General features: G+C 41.1%; 1 protein-coding gene across 2 annotated transcripts; it reads left to right on the top strand.

Moving 5' to 3' along the window:
• Positions 1–4,456: 4,456 nt before the first annotated feature.
• On the top strand, positions 4,457–17,091 carry LOC135546548 (protein FAM118B-like). Of its 2 annotated transcripts, none has more exons than XM_064975065.1 (8): positions 4,457–4,800; positions 6,026–6,130; positions 6,379–6,631; positions 11,564–11,791; positions 15,341–15,469; positions 15,612–15,909; positions 16,215–16,280; positions 16,386–17,091. In XM_064975065.1, exons 1-8 carry the CDS (start codon positions 4,679–4,681, stop codon positions 16,397–16,399), a joined length of 1,215 nt encoding a protein of 404 aa, XP_064831137.1. In that variant the 5' UTR covers positions 4,457–4,678; the 3' UTR covers positions 16,400–17,091. The 2 variants fall into 2 exon arrangements, with proteins under 2 accessions (XP_064831137.1, XP_064831136.1); XM_064975064.1 differs by having other exon boundaries at positions 6,328–6,631.
• The last annotated feature ends 15 nt before the right edge of the window (positions 17,092–17,106 follow it).

The raw sequence follows: 17,106 nt of genomic DNA, 5'->3' as shown, positions 1-17,106 counted from the left end.
ACTACATTTTCCTTCCATGGAATGACGGTAGTTCTTCACGTTACGTTCTAGCTCTTTTGTTTTGCATGTTGGCGCCAACTGGTGTAGAACGTGAGGTTAGGAGAGGGACTAAGAGAATATTGAGTTTTGATTGGCTCAAAATCAACTGATCGTCATGCAGTTTCTGACAGCTGATTTGTAATAGCTGTCAATTTAAACATATCAATGGCATTATAGTATAATATGATTGGTTACTGGAATCTCACTAGTAACGTTAAGTATTCAAAATTAGTTGACCTGCATTACAATGGCCTGGTTAAAGCTGCAAAAAGAGAATTGGGATTTTCAGCAAAATCAATGAGGGCAAATGATAACAGGCCAACAAGTCTTCAATACTCCAGGAAAAAGCAGTGGAACAGAATTAGCACAGCCATAGAAGAGAAAATCACTAGACTCTATGATTGTGACAACAACAATAGAGCAACAACAGGGGAAATGGACACACTAACTAACAAGAAGAAAAATAAGCAGAAGCACTTCCTAAATGGCACAATTCAGAATATTTATCAGAAGTTTAAGAGGGAATATTCACAGATTAAAATGTCATACTATGAGATCTGCAAGACATGTCCCTTTTGGGCTGTCAAGCCAACAGTCCAGGATAGGGACACATGCCTCTGCAAAATGAACACCAACTAACCGTCCATGTCAGACAAACTACAGTATCACAAAGTGATCAGCTGCAGCAACATTGAAAACCTTATTTAGTCTTTGTGCGGACCTGAAGAAAGAGTGTATGTACAGAGAGTGTTCCCTTTGCCAAGCAAAAGAGTTTTAACGTCTGACTTTGATGCTGGTGAGCAGACATGGTGGTTTGAGTGGAAAAACAAAGCTGAAGAGCGATAGAAGAAAAACAGAGGGAAACAAAGAGAAGTTCACTGTACATTTGACAGTAAAAGGAAATGTGACAGTAAAAGGAAATGTGTGTGATTTTACTAGAGGACTTCTCCAAATGATTGAATGAGAAGTTGGGGAAACAATTGTACAATATTCAACACCAATACTCCAAACTGAGAGAATTAAAAGAGAATCTGCAGAAAGAGGAGATCATCATGCATATTGACTTTACAGAGAATTACCTGTGTAAATACACCAGTTAAATCCAGGCAGTTCACTTGGTGATTCTCACAAGCAGGTGACCCCTCCACACCTATGTTGGATATACCACAAATGAGACAGTTTCACTCTGATCACTGAGCTCTTCTATGCGGATGACCTCTGCAATCTAGGCCCATCTGCTTGAGCTCTGCCCATCAGCTACTTTTTCAGTCTTGCTTTGTCTTATATTAATTAAATGTTTAACAATGTATTATGAAGTCAAGATCAATGATATTATGAAGCCAAGATCAATGAAAGAATGATGAAAAAAAAACTTTGGAGTACTTTAAATTCAATTATGGGCAGAAAAACAAATTCAACTCCATCTTTCATTGAATCAGATGGCTTATTCATCACAAAACCATTTGATGTTGCCAATTATTTTAATGATTACTTCATTGGCAAAGTGGGCAAACTGGAGCAGGAAATGCCAACAACAAACAGTGAGCCATCATATTCATGCATAGAAAAACAATTAATGAAAGAAAAGCATTGCACGTTTAAATTTTGTACAATTAGGGTGGGAGAGATGGGAAAAGTATTGTTATCGATCAATAATAACAAACCTGGCATTGACAACTTAGATGGAAAGCTACCGAGGATGGTAGCCGACTCTATAGCCACTCTGTCATATCTTTAATCTGAGCCTAGAGGAGGCCCCGGTGCACAACTGAGAAAGAGGACGAGTACATTAGAGTGTCTAGTTTGAGAAACAGGCGCCTCATAAGTCTTCAACTGGCAGCTTCATTAAATAGTACCCGCAAAACACCCGTCTCAAAGTCAACAGTCAAGTGGTGACTCCGGGATGCTGGCCTTCTAGGCAGAGTTGCAAAGAAAAAGTCATATCCCAGACTGAGCCAATAAAAATAAAAGATTAAGATGGGCAATAGAACACAGACAATGGACAGAGGAACTCTGCCTAGAAGCCAGAGTCACCTCTTCACCGATGACGTTGAGACTGGTGTTTTGCGGTTTGTAAGTCGCTCTGGATAAGAGCGTCTGCTAAATGACTTAAATGTAAATGTACTATTTAATGAAGCTGCCAGTTGAGGACTTGATGAATAAATGGTTTCAGCTGTCACAAAGGCAAGTTTAAACATTTAGGTATCGTGTTGAATTATACATTTTAGGAAAAACAAAAAAATCACTTATAGAATGTACAAATATATAAGAAATGTGTTATAAATTAATTGTATGATATTTTATATTAAACTAAAATGGACCCTGGGTACCCTGTTTTTATGCATTACATGAATGGTATGCCTAATCATCATCACAAAGAGCCATCATCAATGTTGTTTTTGTGCAACTGCTTCAATAATCCTCTTGTTTACCAGGATCTTAAGAATCTACTTTTTAAGTGTAATTTTATGTCTGTCTCAGTCATAAATATTAGTCCCACCTAAATGTATCAACGATTTATGTAATATATGGAAGGGAATAGAGCTGGAGACGTACTGTGGTAAGGGCTAAAAGGCCATTGAAGTCAAAACATAAAATGATTCCCATGCATTTTCACAGGACAAGAGGGTTGATGATTTTGAACTCATCCCTGAAACCCAGCTGATGGTCGGTCTGTTGGTGTTTATCATGCTGGTTACAGCTCCAGCCAGGTGTGCTCTCAGGATGACCGATAGGATAGGCAGGCACCAGAAAACAGATATGGGAAACTGTAGGCTACATGCTGTTAGCCTTTGCCACAGGTTTTCACCAACAACATGAGAGAAGCCTGGAGCTGAGGCTACCACGCTGTTTGATAACACACGTCTCCAGAATGGGAACATTTGAAACCACTCTTGTCATCCTCATACACAGTAATACTGAGCCTCCTTTATTTACATCATACATTTTCTGTGCCCTTTCTCAGGCTGTGGTTATGAGCCATTGAGAGAGCTGAAACCTCTTCCATTAGAGAAAAATGCATTTGCTCTCTTATGGACTCTGTCCAAATGAATTACTCCAAGAATACTACTGTGCAACATAGGTCAGTCTCCTAGTTTCAGAATGGTGTGAGTACAAAATCTCAGCAACATGCATGCCTCTGTTTCCAGGGTGGTGGTAGTAAACTTAGGTTTGTTTAATATAACAGATGCACACAATTGCAGGTCCGGGGAACAGTTTATGGTGGGCAACAAAACTTCTTAACAGTATTGTGAGTAAATAGCATGGTCTCCCTCTCTAATTGACCTCCAGTGACACGGAGTAGCATTATATCTAAAATCTTACAAGCTCTCAGCAATCAATGCAACACCATATGGTCATAGGTCATGGGGGCGACTGTGCTGCAACTCTGAGATAAGTAGTTTTTCATTTGCATACTGTGTGTGAAAGTGATAGGTCTCAATATTTGGAATTAGGCAACTGGTCTAGCTCTAAAATAGATAGTCCTTGTCCAAGCACATTCAACAGTGTCTTATGTAACTGCATTAGATATGAAGACCCCCCCCCCCTTGCATCATCACCCATTTGCCATCTAAGCCAAATTGAACCATCAGGTTATCTTCTTCCAGACAGCCTTTTTGGAACTCTGTATCCAGAGAATTTCACTCAGGGATGGGCAACTGACGAAATTGTCTTTGGAAGAATTTCCAAAAACAAACAAAAAATCACTCATATTTTAGTTGAGAGTAAAATAGTAGAATACACAAGGCAATATTGAAATTTGGTTGTGCTGCATCAGCAATTTGTCTATTGTTATGTCAATCACTGACAGTCACTCAATTTGCTCGTCAGTTAACATTTTTTAGATTGGTAAATTAGTTTAGCCAGCTATCTAAACTTGTAGTAATCATGGTTTAATTACCAACCTGGGCCCCATTGATTTTGTTAGACATTCTCACTCAGATATACACTATGGCCAAATGTGTAGAATTGCAGGAAATTATCTTTACATTTTCAACATTTTCTCTCCACCCAATGGCAAAATGAGTAGATTTGCATAAATGTAGCTATAAAATCGATAAATATTCTCTCTACCCCATGGCTAAATGGGTAGAATTGCAGCAAACTTGGTTTAAGACGGCAACATTTCCCCCACACCCGGTGGCGAAATTAGTAGAATTTCAGGAAATGAACTATAAAACATTTCACCTATGTCGCCCAAAAGGCTCGAGCCGGCTCCTGAATGTGTGGGTACGCAAACCCGCGAGCCACTGCGTCCGCTCTTGATGAGTTCAGTTTTTGTGTGACCCCCACCCTCATCAAAGTTGCCCATTCCTGATCTAGCTAATATCACATGGGCTGATCGTAAGTGGGGAGGTGGGGGTAAAACATTGTTTACCCCTTTCCAGAATGTAGAGAGCCAGTGGGATTTACAGTAGCGCGCTGAGCACATCCCAATTGCCTTGTCCAACTCCGTCACAACACACACAGTCAGACCTCCAGCTGCATATGAGTCGACAGGTTGTGTACACAGAGGAAGTCGACTGAGAAAATTTGATAGCTAAATAGATTTGCTAAGAATAACATCTAGTAGACAAAGGCACGCAGACTTCGCCATGTCAAGTACAACAATCTCAAATACCGGCTTTTAAAGCAGGATATGTCCGTAGTAGACTGTACTGGATTTTTAACTCGCAGTTGCAAGTCAGCTGACGTTAACGGCTCGTCTGCTAGCACATTGAATATTTCCACTGACCAAAAAAGCAACTTGGAGATATCCGGGTAAGTGTAAATACTTGTGTGAATTTAACTAGCCAATGTGTCATATTTCACCGTTTTAGTCCAACTTTAACGTCATTCTAGCTAGTCTGTACAGTACATTGAGCTTTTGCCAACTGGTTAGCTAACGTCAGTCAATTCTTCCTGACTGCGTTCTTCCCGTCCTTAGTAAGTAGCTAGCCAATTTAACTAGCAAAAGTCAGTTAGCCAGTAACGTTATAGCCAAAGTATACAGCGTATGAACACGTCACCAAAAAATGTTTTTTCTTGAAGTGAAGTTTTTATGTCTCCAGGAGGAAAGTATCGTTCTTATTGAGCCCCAAGACTACTATTATTGCAATAAAGATACAATAAATTGGCCTCAAGTCAGACTTTAGCAGTAATACAATATGAAGATAATTTGGCTAATAGATTACGCCGAGATTTTTCACTTTCAAATTCTATTATTTTATTATTATTTACAACCACGGCCTCACTCGGGTGACGCTGGGTCGTCGCTCTATGGGACTCCCAATCACGGCCGGCTGTGATACAGCCTGGAATCGAACCAGGGTCTGTAGTGACTTCTCTAGCACTGAGATGCAGTCAGTGCCTTAGACTGCTGTGCCACTCCTTAGCCCAAAATGCAGCCACACCAAACAAAAAACAGATTTCAAAGTTTAACAAACCATAGAACTGAGCACAAATTGAGGACTACTTTTAACACTTTTTACAAATACACATTTACAGGAAGAACTGTGCAGATACTAAGTCTGGTAACAGAATTTAACTGAGGGAGATTTTACCGCTTTGTTACCAAATTTAGCATCTGCACACTTTTTCCAGTAAGTGGTTTTTTTAAAACAGTGTAAATTGTTCAAAGTAGTCATTGTTCATAGAGTTGTATGGCTTGTTAAACTTTGAAATCAATAGTTTTTGTTTGGCATCCATTTTTAAAGTGTGAAATCTAATTCTGTTATCGTGGAATTGCCCTTAGTTCGGCATCTCAGTACTTTGTGTGTAAGGTTAGCCCCATGGATGTTCCACTATATAAAGCTAGTTAGTGTAAGGTGAATCTGATGCCCTGCCTTTGGTAGTAATGGGGACAGTGGCACACTGTAAAGATGCTGTTCTATGTATGATACAATAAACTGAGTTCATGACTCTGTGGTTACTCCAGATTGCATTTCACTTAAGTTATTGCTTTGATGGTATTGTATGTATATTAATTCTCATGGTTGTCTTACAGGAGCCGAATGGCCTCTGTTGTCGCCTCTGTTGTGACTGTGAAACCCGAGAAGCGGCCTGCTCCTGCTGACCCTCAGGATGTTGACTCCAACACCAAAAAACCCAGGTAACAAAAATTGATATGAGTAGCCTACATTTAGTACTCAGTTCCTGTTTATGTGCCAAAACATTATTGGTATGTCACTGGTCAGGAGCTTTTTCTCTTAGTTCCTAAACCCATTCTTTATCTTTCAGCCTAGGTTTGAGTTCAAACAGCAGCCAAGTAAACTTGCCATGATTTGTTTAACCTTCATGTTGTCTAAGGATTTGGGCACCATCAATGGAACCATCACTCAATCTCTGCCTGCCCCAAAGGAAACTGCTGCCCAGCCTGAAGACCAAGCGGGCCTCCGAGCTGGTCCTAGTTATTGGTACAGGGGTGAGTTCAGCTGTGGCCCCTCAGGTCCCTGCATTGCGCTCCTGGAAGGGTTTGATCCAGGCCTTGTTGGACGCGGCCAACGACTTTGACCTCCTAGAGGAAGAGGAGAGTCGGCGTTTTCAGAAGAGCCTGAAGGACGACAAGAACCTTGTCCACGTGGCTCATGACCTCATCCAGAAGCTCTCTCCGGTAAGGCTTCACTTCCCCCACTCCTTTGCACATACAGACAGCCAGACGTGGACAGGACACTGCCAATACACTGTCTCCAGCTGGTTGAGACACACCAGTGTCGTTCATTCGAAACCTTCCTTGATTGGGATTTGTAATCCCAGTGGCAAGGAGTCAGCATAATTATATCTAAATTCGAAAACATTTGATTCAGGTTTTCAAACCTGTTTTTTTTTAAAGGTGATGCTCATGCCCTAACCAAAGTACAGCACTGATAGATGACAACAACACTTCATCGTTCATTGCGTTGTTTTCAAAGCCACTGACATGTTGGCTCAACCAGTTCTGACACTTCTAAGGCCTGTTATTTGATTCGCTTGATGAAGAAATCCCCCCCAGTGAATAACGTCTCATTGATTTCTCAATAAGTCAACGAACCAGTGGACCGTGACTAAATGATGGAGAAATTCAAGGGGAAAACATTTAGGGATTCCCGTACCAGCCCATATCCCCGTCATACCAGGTTGGCTCAAACCATAACGGATTGATGAGGTCTTAATACCATCTGCCTTCAGTGTTAGTCATGTCTCATCGCACCTTTCACATTGCTTAAACATGCTTTGTTTCAGCAGCCTGCCTGTTGCCACAAAGGGAACAAACAGCCCATTGTGGGTTTATCCATAGTTTTTATTCCGGTTCACAATCATGCAGGCCCGTTGCTGTTGGCTATGGATTTGGGGGGCTTTAACATTTTAATGGGAGTGCTGCTGCCTAGTAAAAAAATATGTTTTGTAATCATGGAGTAATGTGAATCCGGGAACACCAGCCCCTGCCAAGGTTTCCATTCAGCCTCAGAATAACAGAGCGCCCCACCAGACTAAATAGTTCACAAGAGGAGACATGATTATCAGGTGATTACACAGCCATGGACCCTGTGGCAAATATTTTTCTGTTCTTACTTAGCAAGCAGTGGTTCTCCACAGGCCTGTCTGTACATGTTCAGCATCTTATCAGTATGGGGTAAGCAACTTTAGCTGAACATAATTCACTGTATCACAATTCCAGTGGGTCAGAAGTTTATATACACTAAGTTGACTGTGCCTTTAAAAAGAATGGAAAATTCCAGAAAATTATTTCATGGCTTTAGAAGCTTCTGATAGGCTAATTGACATAATTTGAGTCAATTGGAGGTGTACCTGTGAATGTATTTCAAGGCCTACCTTCAAACTCAGTGCCTCTTTGCTTGACATCATGGGAAAATCAAAAGAAATCAGCCAAGACCTCAGAAAAAAATTGTAGACCTCCACAAGTCTGGTTCATCCTTGGGAGCAATTTCCAAATGCCTAAAGGTACCATGTTCATCTGTACAAACAATAGTACGCAACTATAACACCATGGGACAACTCAGCCATCATACCGCTCAGGAAGGAGACATGTTCTGTACTTGATGAATGTACTTTGGTGCGAAAAGTGAAAATCAATCCCAGAAGAGCAGCAAAGTACCTTGTGAAGATGCTGGAGGAAACAGGTACAAAAGTATCTATATCCACAGTAAAACGATTCCTTTATCGACATAACCTGAAAGGCCGCTCAGCAAGGAAGAAGCCACTGCTCCAAAACCGCCATTAAATAGCCAGACTACGCAACTGCACATGGGGACAAAGATCATACTGTTTGGAGAAATGGCCTCTGGTCTGCTTAAACAAAATTATAACTGTTTGGCCATAATGACCATCATTATGTTTGGAGGAAAAAGGGGGAGGCTTGCAAGCCGAAGAACACAATCCCAACCGTGAAGCACGGGGGTGGCAGCATCATGTTGTGGAGGGGCTTTGCTGCAGGAGGGACTGGTGCACTTCACAAAATAGATGGCATCATGAGGATTGAATACTATGTGGATATATTGAAGCAACATCTCAAGACATCAGCCAGGAAGTTAAAGCTTGGTCGCAAATGGGTCTTCCAAATGGACAATGACCCCAAGCATACTTCCAAAGTTGTGGCCCTGACCTCAATCCTATAGAAAATTTGTGGGCAGAACTGAAAAAGTGTGCGCGAGCAAGGAGGCCTTGAAACCTGACTCAGTTACACCAGCTCTGTTAGGAGGAATGGGCCAAAATTCATCCAACTTATTGTGGCAAGCTTGAGGAAGGCTACCCAAAACGTTTGACCCAAGTTAAACAATTTAAAGGCAATGCTACCAAATACACTCAATTAGTATGTACATTTCTGACCCTCTGGGAATGTGATGATAGAAATAAAAGCTGAAATAAATCATTCTCTACTATTTTTCTGACATTTCACATTCTTAATATAAAGTGGTGATCCTAACTAGAGGTCGACCGATTATGATTTTTCAACACCGATACCAATTATTGGAGGACCAAAAAAGCCGATCCCGATTAATCGGCCGGTTATTTATTTGTAATAATGACAATTACAACACTACTGAATGAACACTTATTTTAACTTAATATAATACATCAATCAAATCAATTTAGCCTCAAGTAAATAATGAAACATGTTTAAATAATGCAAAAACAAAGTTTTGGAGAATAAAGTAAAAGTGCAATATGTGCCATGTAAGAAAGCTAACGTTTCAGTTCCTTGCTCAGAACATGAGAACATATGAAAGCTGGTGGTTCCTTTTTAACATGAGTCTTCAGTATTCCCAGGTAAGAAGTTTTAGGTTGTAGTTATTATAGGACTATTTCCCTCTATACCATTTGTATTTCATTAACCTTTGACTATTAGATGTTCTTATAGGCACTTTAGTATTGCCGGTGTAACAGTATAGCTTCCGTCCCTCTCCTCGCTCCTCCCTGGGCTTGAACCAGCAACACAACGACAACAGCCACCATCGACGCAGCATTACCCATGCAGAGCAAGGGAAACAACCACCCCAAGGCTCAGAGCGAGTGACGTTTGAAATGCTATTAGCGCGTGCTAACTAGCTAGCCATTTCACTTCGGTTACACCAGCCTCATCTCGGGAGTTGATAGGCTTGAAGTCATAAACAGTGCAATGCTTGACGCACAACGAAGAGCTGCTGGCAAAACGCAGCATGTTTGAATGAATGTTTACGCTCCTGCTTCTACCTACCAACGCTACCAACGCTCAGTCAGATACTTAGATACTTGTATGCTTAGTCAGATTATATGCAATGCAGGACACGCTAGATAATAACTACACATGGTTGATGATATTACTAGATAACTAGTGATTATGATTGATTGTTTTTTATAAGATAAGTTTAATGCTAGCTAGCAACTTACCTTGGCTTACTGCATTTGTGTAACAGGCAGTCTCCTTGTGGAGTGCAACGAGAGAGAGGAAGGTCGGTATTGCTTTGGACTAGTTAACTGTAAGGTTGCAAGATTGGATCCCCCGAGCTGACAAGGTGAAAATCTGTCGTTCTGCCCCTGAACAAGGCAGTTAACCCACCGTTCCTAGGCCGTCATTGAAAATAAGAATGTGTTCTTAACTCACTTGCCTCGTTAAATAAAGGTATTACATTTTTTTTTTCATCAGCAAATCGGCTTCCAAAAATACCGAAATCTGATTGCTATGAAAACTTGAAATCGGCCCTAATTAATCGGCCATTCTGATTAATCGGTCGACCTCTAATCCTAACTGATCTAAAACAAGGATTTTTTACTATGATTCAATGTCAGTAATTGTGAAACTGAATTTAAATGTAGTTGGCTAAGGTGTATGTAAATTTCCGACTTCAACTGTAGATCTATGGCGCTTGCTATATAAAGTAGCCTGAGTCTCAAATTTTGTAGAATTTAACATGCTGAATTTAAAGAAAACACTTTGAAAAGAGGACTCTCTTAGCTTGAGGACTCTTGTAGAGTGTAGAAGGAGAGATTTGTCATTGCTTCACCTTTTTTAGTCTTTGGTCACAGTTGCCCAACGAAACAACATCGATTCAACCAGTGAGTGCTTGTTCACAGAACCGCTGAAGAGAACCAAGGCTTCTGCAAGGAGGAGTGTCCCGCGTCTCAAGAAGTGATCAAATACAGAGTGGGACACTGCAGTTTAACCCAATGGTATTGGTGCGGTAATGAGGGCAATCCAAACAATGTAAATAACTGGATTAGGACTGTGTTTTGGAACATAATGTCGGTTAATGAGCCTCATCTGAAGGTTAGACTCAGAATGTTTGTGACCTAAATCCTTTCATGCTGTCGTTGAATGACCTAGGCAAAATACTCTAGGAAATTATAGTACAATTTTCCCTGTGTAGGACTAGATTGGTTGAAAACATCTTAACTTTCGGGTCGAATCCTAGGCTATATCAATCTCAAAGTCAGGATTGGACCATGGTACTACATTGCCTTATTTGGTTGTTACATAAATCCTGAAACAAAAGGAGAATACGTTCAGTGCAGAAGTCAACAGCAGGGTGGGTGGATAGCTAGATGCTTGCCATTGGTGATGATGACTTCCTTCCTGTGGAAAGGGATCCTGTTGTTAGTTAATTAGCCCACTAGATCTCTAATCTCTAGACAGTCCAGCAGTCAGCCAGGCAGCTGGCTGTGCTAAGCTTACCTCGGCAGTGCTATTCATAGCGGGCCAGCGCTTCTCCTATGTTTTCCTACAGCCATTGCCAGGTAGTGTGAGCGTTTTGCGTAGCTCTCGGTAATGAGATTTATCCATTACAGACAGCCATAATCTCATGGCTACTCAAACATCCTGCCCACCAACTCTTTGCTCTATAGCCATGTTTACCGTGTATAGCAACTGTTTACATGCCATGTCTAATGATGGAAAAACATTTTCACCTTTCATTTACATGACTACCACAACCAGTCATAAATGCTTTATTATACCTTTTAAAAAACGTCTCCCTCCTAGTAGTTAAGTACCAGCAGTATAATCTGGTCCCAGAAATGCAATACACACCCACTAACCCCTAGTCATTGTGTTAATGCCCTATCATTGCAGAGAACAGGCAACGTGCGGTCCACCTTCTTCAAGGACTGCCTGTACGAGGTGTTTGACGATCTGGAGTGTAAGATGGAGAATGCGGGGAAGCACCTTCTCCGCTCCGTACTGCAGCTGATGGAGAGTGGAGCGCTGGTCCTCACCACCAACTTTGACAACCTGCTGGAAATTTATGCAGCCCACCAGGGATCGAAGCTGGAGTCTCTGGACCTCACAGATGAGAAGAAGGTAACAATAGATCCTTCGGATAGATATCTGTAGTCATGGCCTTGTGTGCTCTTTAGGACCAAATTATAAATTGTGTTCATGACTGACTTTCATTGAAATAACACATCATGGATTGATGCCAATTGGGAATTTGCATGAACATTTTTGTTCCAGTATGTCATGTGTGCAGATCTAGTCTGTTTCTAAAGCTACACTGGCACACCACTTCGCTATGGGGTTGTTATCATTTAGAGAAAATCCCGAACTGAATAAGTTTAATTTTTGGACAAAATTAAAATCACAGTGGAGCTAACAGATGCCGATCCTCATCATAAGGGGAACATTTTTAACATTTAACAAATACCTAACACAACATTGCTGTAACGTTAGTAAGAGATATGCATCTTTCAAATTATTTGCCACAGATATAAAGCGCTCCGCACATCATCGTCATTAACAGTTGGGAAAATGGCAGAGAGTGAGACAGGGATGCGACAGCATTGAAGTCCTGTATTGCAATACTTTGACAAGTTCAATAAGAATGTGGTGAAATGCAAACTTTGCGAGTTGGAATTGAGCTACAGTGGCAGTACAGGTGCAATGCTTAACCATCTGAAAGGGAGGCACCGTGAGACACTAACTGTTGCTGGCCTGGATGGAGAAATTGTACAATGATTGCTCTGCAAGTACAAAGCGTGAGCTCTCAAACACCCCATAAGTGGCATTAACAACAGATTGTTGGATGAACATGCTGTCATGCATCACTGCGACGAGCCATCACATTGATGAGAAGTGGGACATGAAGTCCCATGTACTGACTACTGAAAACATGGAGGTGAAGCACACAGCAGAGAACCGAAAAATGTTATTAACTACCATTGTTGCTGAGTGGGTTGGGGACAGCAGTAAGGTAAACCCCGTCCAGTAGCCAATGGAACTGCATTGTCCCCTAGCGATCATACGCTCAAACATACAGCTGAAGTCGGAAGTTTACATACACCTTAGCCAAATACATTTAAACACAGTTTTACACAATTCCTGACATTTAATCTGCGTAAAAAATCTCTGCTTTAGGTTAGTTAGGATCACCACTTTATTTTAAGAATGTGAAATGTCAGAATAATAGTAGAGTGATTTATTTCAGCTTTTATTTCTTTCATCACATTCCCAGTGGGTCAGAAGTTTACATGCACTCAATTAGTATTTGATAGCATTGCCTTTAAATTGTTTAACTTGGGTCAAATGTTTTTGGTAGCCTTCCTCAAGTTTCCCACAATAAGTTGGGTGAATTTTGGCCCATTCCTCCTGACAGAGCTGGTGTAACTGAGTCAGGTTTATAGGCCTCCTTCCTCACGCACACTTTTTCAGTTCTGTTCTATAGGGTTGAGGCCAGAGCTTTGATGGGCACTCCAATACCTTGACTTTGTTGTCCTTAAGCCATTTTGCCACAACTTTGGAAGTATGCTTGGGGTTATTGTCCATTTGGAAGACCCATTTGGCGACCAAGCTTTAACTTCCTGACTGATGTCTTGAGATGTTGTTTCAATATATCCACATAATTTTCAATCCTCATGATGCCATCTATTTTGTGAAGTGCACCAGTCCCTCCTGCAGCAAAACTCCTCCACAACATGATGCTGCCACCCCGTGCTTCACGGTTGGGATTGTGTTCTTTGGCTTGCAAGCCTCCCCCTTTATCCTCCAAACATAACGATGGTCATTATGGCCAAACAGTTCTAATTTTGTTTAAGCAGACATTTCTCCAAACAGTACGATCTTTGTCCCCATGTGCAGTTGCAAAGCGTAGTCTGGCTATTTTATGGCAGTTTTGGAGCAGTGGCTTCTTCCTTGCTGAGTGGCCTTTCAGGTTATGTCGATATAGGACTCGTTTTACTGTGGATATAAATACTTTTGTTCCGGTTTCCTCCAGCATCTTCACAAGATCTTTTGCTGCTGTTCTGGGATTGATTTTCACTTTTCGCATCTAAGTACGTTCATCTCTAGGAGACAGAAAGCGTCTCCTTCCTGAGCGGTATGACGGCGTATGACTGCGTGGTCTCTCATGGTGTTTGTACAGATGAACGTGGTACCTTCAGGCGTTTGGAAATTGCTCCCAAGGATGAACCAAACTTGTGGAGGTCTACAGTTTTTTTAATCTGAGGTCTTGGCTGATTTCTTTTGATTTTTCTTATGATGTTAAGCAAAGAGGCACTGAGTTTGAAGGTAGGCCTTGAAATACATCCACAGGTACACCTCCAATCGGTTCGAATTATGTTAAGTAGCCTATCAGAAGCTTCTAAAGCCATGACATTTTCTGGAATTTTCCATTATTTTTAAAGACACAGTCAACTTAGTGTATGTAAACTTCTGACCCACTGGAATTGTGAATTAATCTGTCTGTAAACATGACTTGTCATGCACAAGGTAGATGTCCTAACAGACTTGCCAAAACTATAGTTTGTTAACAAGAAATGTGGAGGGGTTGAAAAATTAGTTTTTATGACTCCAACCTAAGTGTATGTAAACGTCCGACTTCAACATCACCTAATTTAATGGGTTTTTTTTCATAATGTTTAAATAATAAAACAATTGCCATTTAAATGTTAAGAAATGTTTTACATTTGTCATAGCTATAGATTTGGACATGTGGTGTGAACACTGGAACATAGGTTTTAAGACGGCATCAGAGCTGGGGGGGGGGGGGTTCACCTTTATTTACCAGTTAGGCTAGTTGAGAACAAGTTCTCATTTACAACTGCGACCTGGCCCAGATAAAGCGGTGCGACACAAACAACAGTTACACATGGAATAAACAAACAGTCAATAATATAAAAAGTCTATATACAGTGTGTGCAAAGGAGGCAATAAATAGGCCATAGTGGCAATATAGCAATTAAACACTGGAGTGACAGATGTGCATTAGATGAGTGTGCAGGTAGATTGACTCAAATGATTAAGGACCCCTGTTCGGGGAAGTTGTCTATGAACCACTGAGGTCATGACAGTTTAACTATACTACGTTGTTTATGCTCACAACACAGGGAATGCTCTGACACATAAAACATCATGTTAATGTGTATTAAATGCAAATTCAAGGGAAGGTATTTAATTCAAAGCCCAACATATGTCTTCTAATATTGTTGCCCTTCTAATATGGTGTCCTTACACCAGAGAAAATGATCAATGTATTGACCTGTGACCTGTACAGTATTTTGTCTCTGACAGAAGTAGGATGTAGTTAGTATATATTGAGGTCACATTTTCAAACATCCTCCAACCATTGTCAACATTTATGGATTAATCTATGTCAGAAATAGGAACTAACCTGAAATATATTTCTCCTTTAAGCAGAACTTAAACACTATTCCTACTCTCACCTTAGCAGGGACCCAACATGGATTGTTATTTATGTAGAAGCATTAAAAAGTAATTGACATGAGTCTATGTATTTATCAGTAGCCTGTGATAATGCCTTTCTGGTGTGGTATTTATGCACTGTTAGTTGTGTTACTCTATACCCAGTGAAAACAGGTATTGGTGCTATGGACTGTGAAATGTGTGTATGTGCAGGTCCTGGAGTGGGCTCAGGGGAAGAGAAGTCTGAGCGTTTTGCACATTCACGGTGTTTACACAAATCCCAGTGGCATTGTACTGCACCCTGCTGGCTACCAGAATGTACTGAGGAACACTGAAGTCATGGTGAGCATTGAGGCAGGCAGCCTTTAAACGATACCCTGGAAATGTTTTAGCAGTTGCTGATGTTTAAAAAAAAAATGTTAAATTTAAGTTAAATAAATTCTGTCAGTGTCTTAATGAAAACGGAATTCTCTTGGTTCAACAGAGAGAGATCCAGAAACTGTATGAGACCAAGTCGTTTGTGTTCCTGGGCTGTGGGCGCACGGTGGACGACACCACCTTCCAGGCTCTATTCCTGGAGGCGGTCAAACACAAGTCAGACCTAGAGCACTTTATGCTGGTGCGGCGCGAGGACGTTGGAGAGTTCAAGAAGCTGCGGGACAACATGCTGGACAAGGGCATCAAGGTCATCTCCTATGGCAATGAGTATTCTGACCTGCCCGAGTACTTTGAGCGGCTGGCCAATGAGATCTGCAACCGCGACGCCGTCATTAACGGCTGGGGTAAGGAGGCCCCTCTGGTACAATTTATAGGAAGGGAAGAGCCTTTTCACATAACTTACCAGTTTCAGTGAAATTACTCACTCTCTCACTGCATGTTTAGTAATCATACAGTATCCACTTCCTACAATAGATCACTTATTTGGTGATATGTAAGTGTAAATCAAAATTATTTATTTAGTGCTTGGATCTCCTCTTACGGTGATGCTACTGAGGAATTATATTTTAGTGAGCCAAGTTGCACATTTTTCTGTGTTTTAAACATGAATAGCTCCTTTGTTTGCCCTCACTATTTGTGATTTTCATAGGATCTCCCTCTCAAGAAGAACAGGAAACCCAGAATGGCTTTCATTCACAGAAGTGCCTCCTTCAAGGTTAGGATTGTGTACAGGCTTACCTGTAATGCATGGCAGTCCATGGTAATATACAGCTGTTGGTTCTCCTGGTCTTTTACCTGTTCACCTTCTCTTTCTGCCCAGACTATTCTTCTTGACAGGCACAAAACAGGTGGGAGTATCAGTCCTTTTCATTCACCGTTCCTTCATAGAGTTCAGTCTACTACTCAGCTCTGGTTACATTGGATCTACTACAACTCCTCCAGGCAAATATGGGCCAGAAGAGAACATGTTACTGCTCTGTAGTCCCGCTGATTGTTTTTATTTTTTTCTGTACCAGTTGTCATGACAAAGGGAAAGATCCAGCCAAGGAGCTAACAGGAAAGCAGCTGTCCACCTTGGCAACTTAATGTAAATGTAGGCCTAATGGATATAGATGTGTGAAATAGGGATGACAATGTCAGGTCCCTGATCTGGTTTCTCACATATCATCATTTGGAAATGAATCCTGTCCTGAATGGATGGCTGGAGTCAGTCCAGTGGACCTAGATGTGAGTTTCTGAAGAGAAGCAGGCGTGGGGAAAATGTAGCCAATATATGGCGTAAGGGCTGTTCCGATGCAGCCTTTTGCCGTGGTATATTGGTCATATACCACAAACCCCTGAGGTGCCTTATTGCTGTTAGAAGCTACTTACCAACATAATTAGACAGTCTGATGTCAATCAGCATTCAGGGTTCACTCCACCCAGCTTCTTTTTATGCCTTTTGTATTGTTAATACTGCAGGTTGAGAAATGTGTAGGTATAAGTGCTATTTAAAAAAATAAAAATAAACACTTTGGTATCATACACCCAACTCTTCCTTT

The sequence above is a fragment of the Oncorhynchus masou genome, chromosome 9 (genome assembly GCF_036934945.1).
Source record: "Oncorhynchus masou masou isolate Uvic2021 chromosome 9, UVic_Omas_1.1, whole genome shotgun sequence".
Lineage (NCBI taxonomy): Eukaryota > Metazoa > Chordata > Actinopteri > Salmoniformes > Salmonidae > Oncorhynchus > Oncorhynchus masou.
This window is presented reverse-complemented; position numbering and strand designations above follow the sequence as displayed.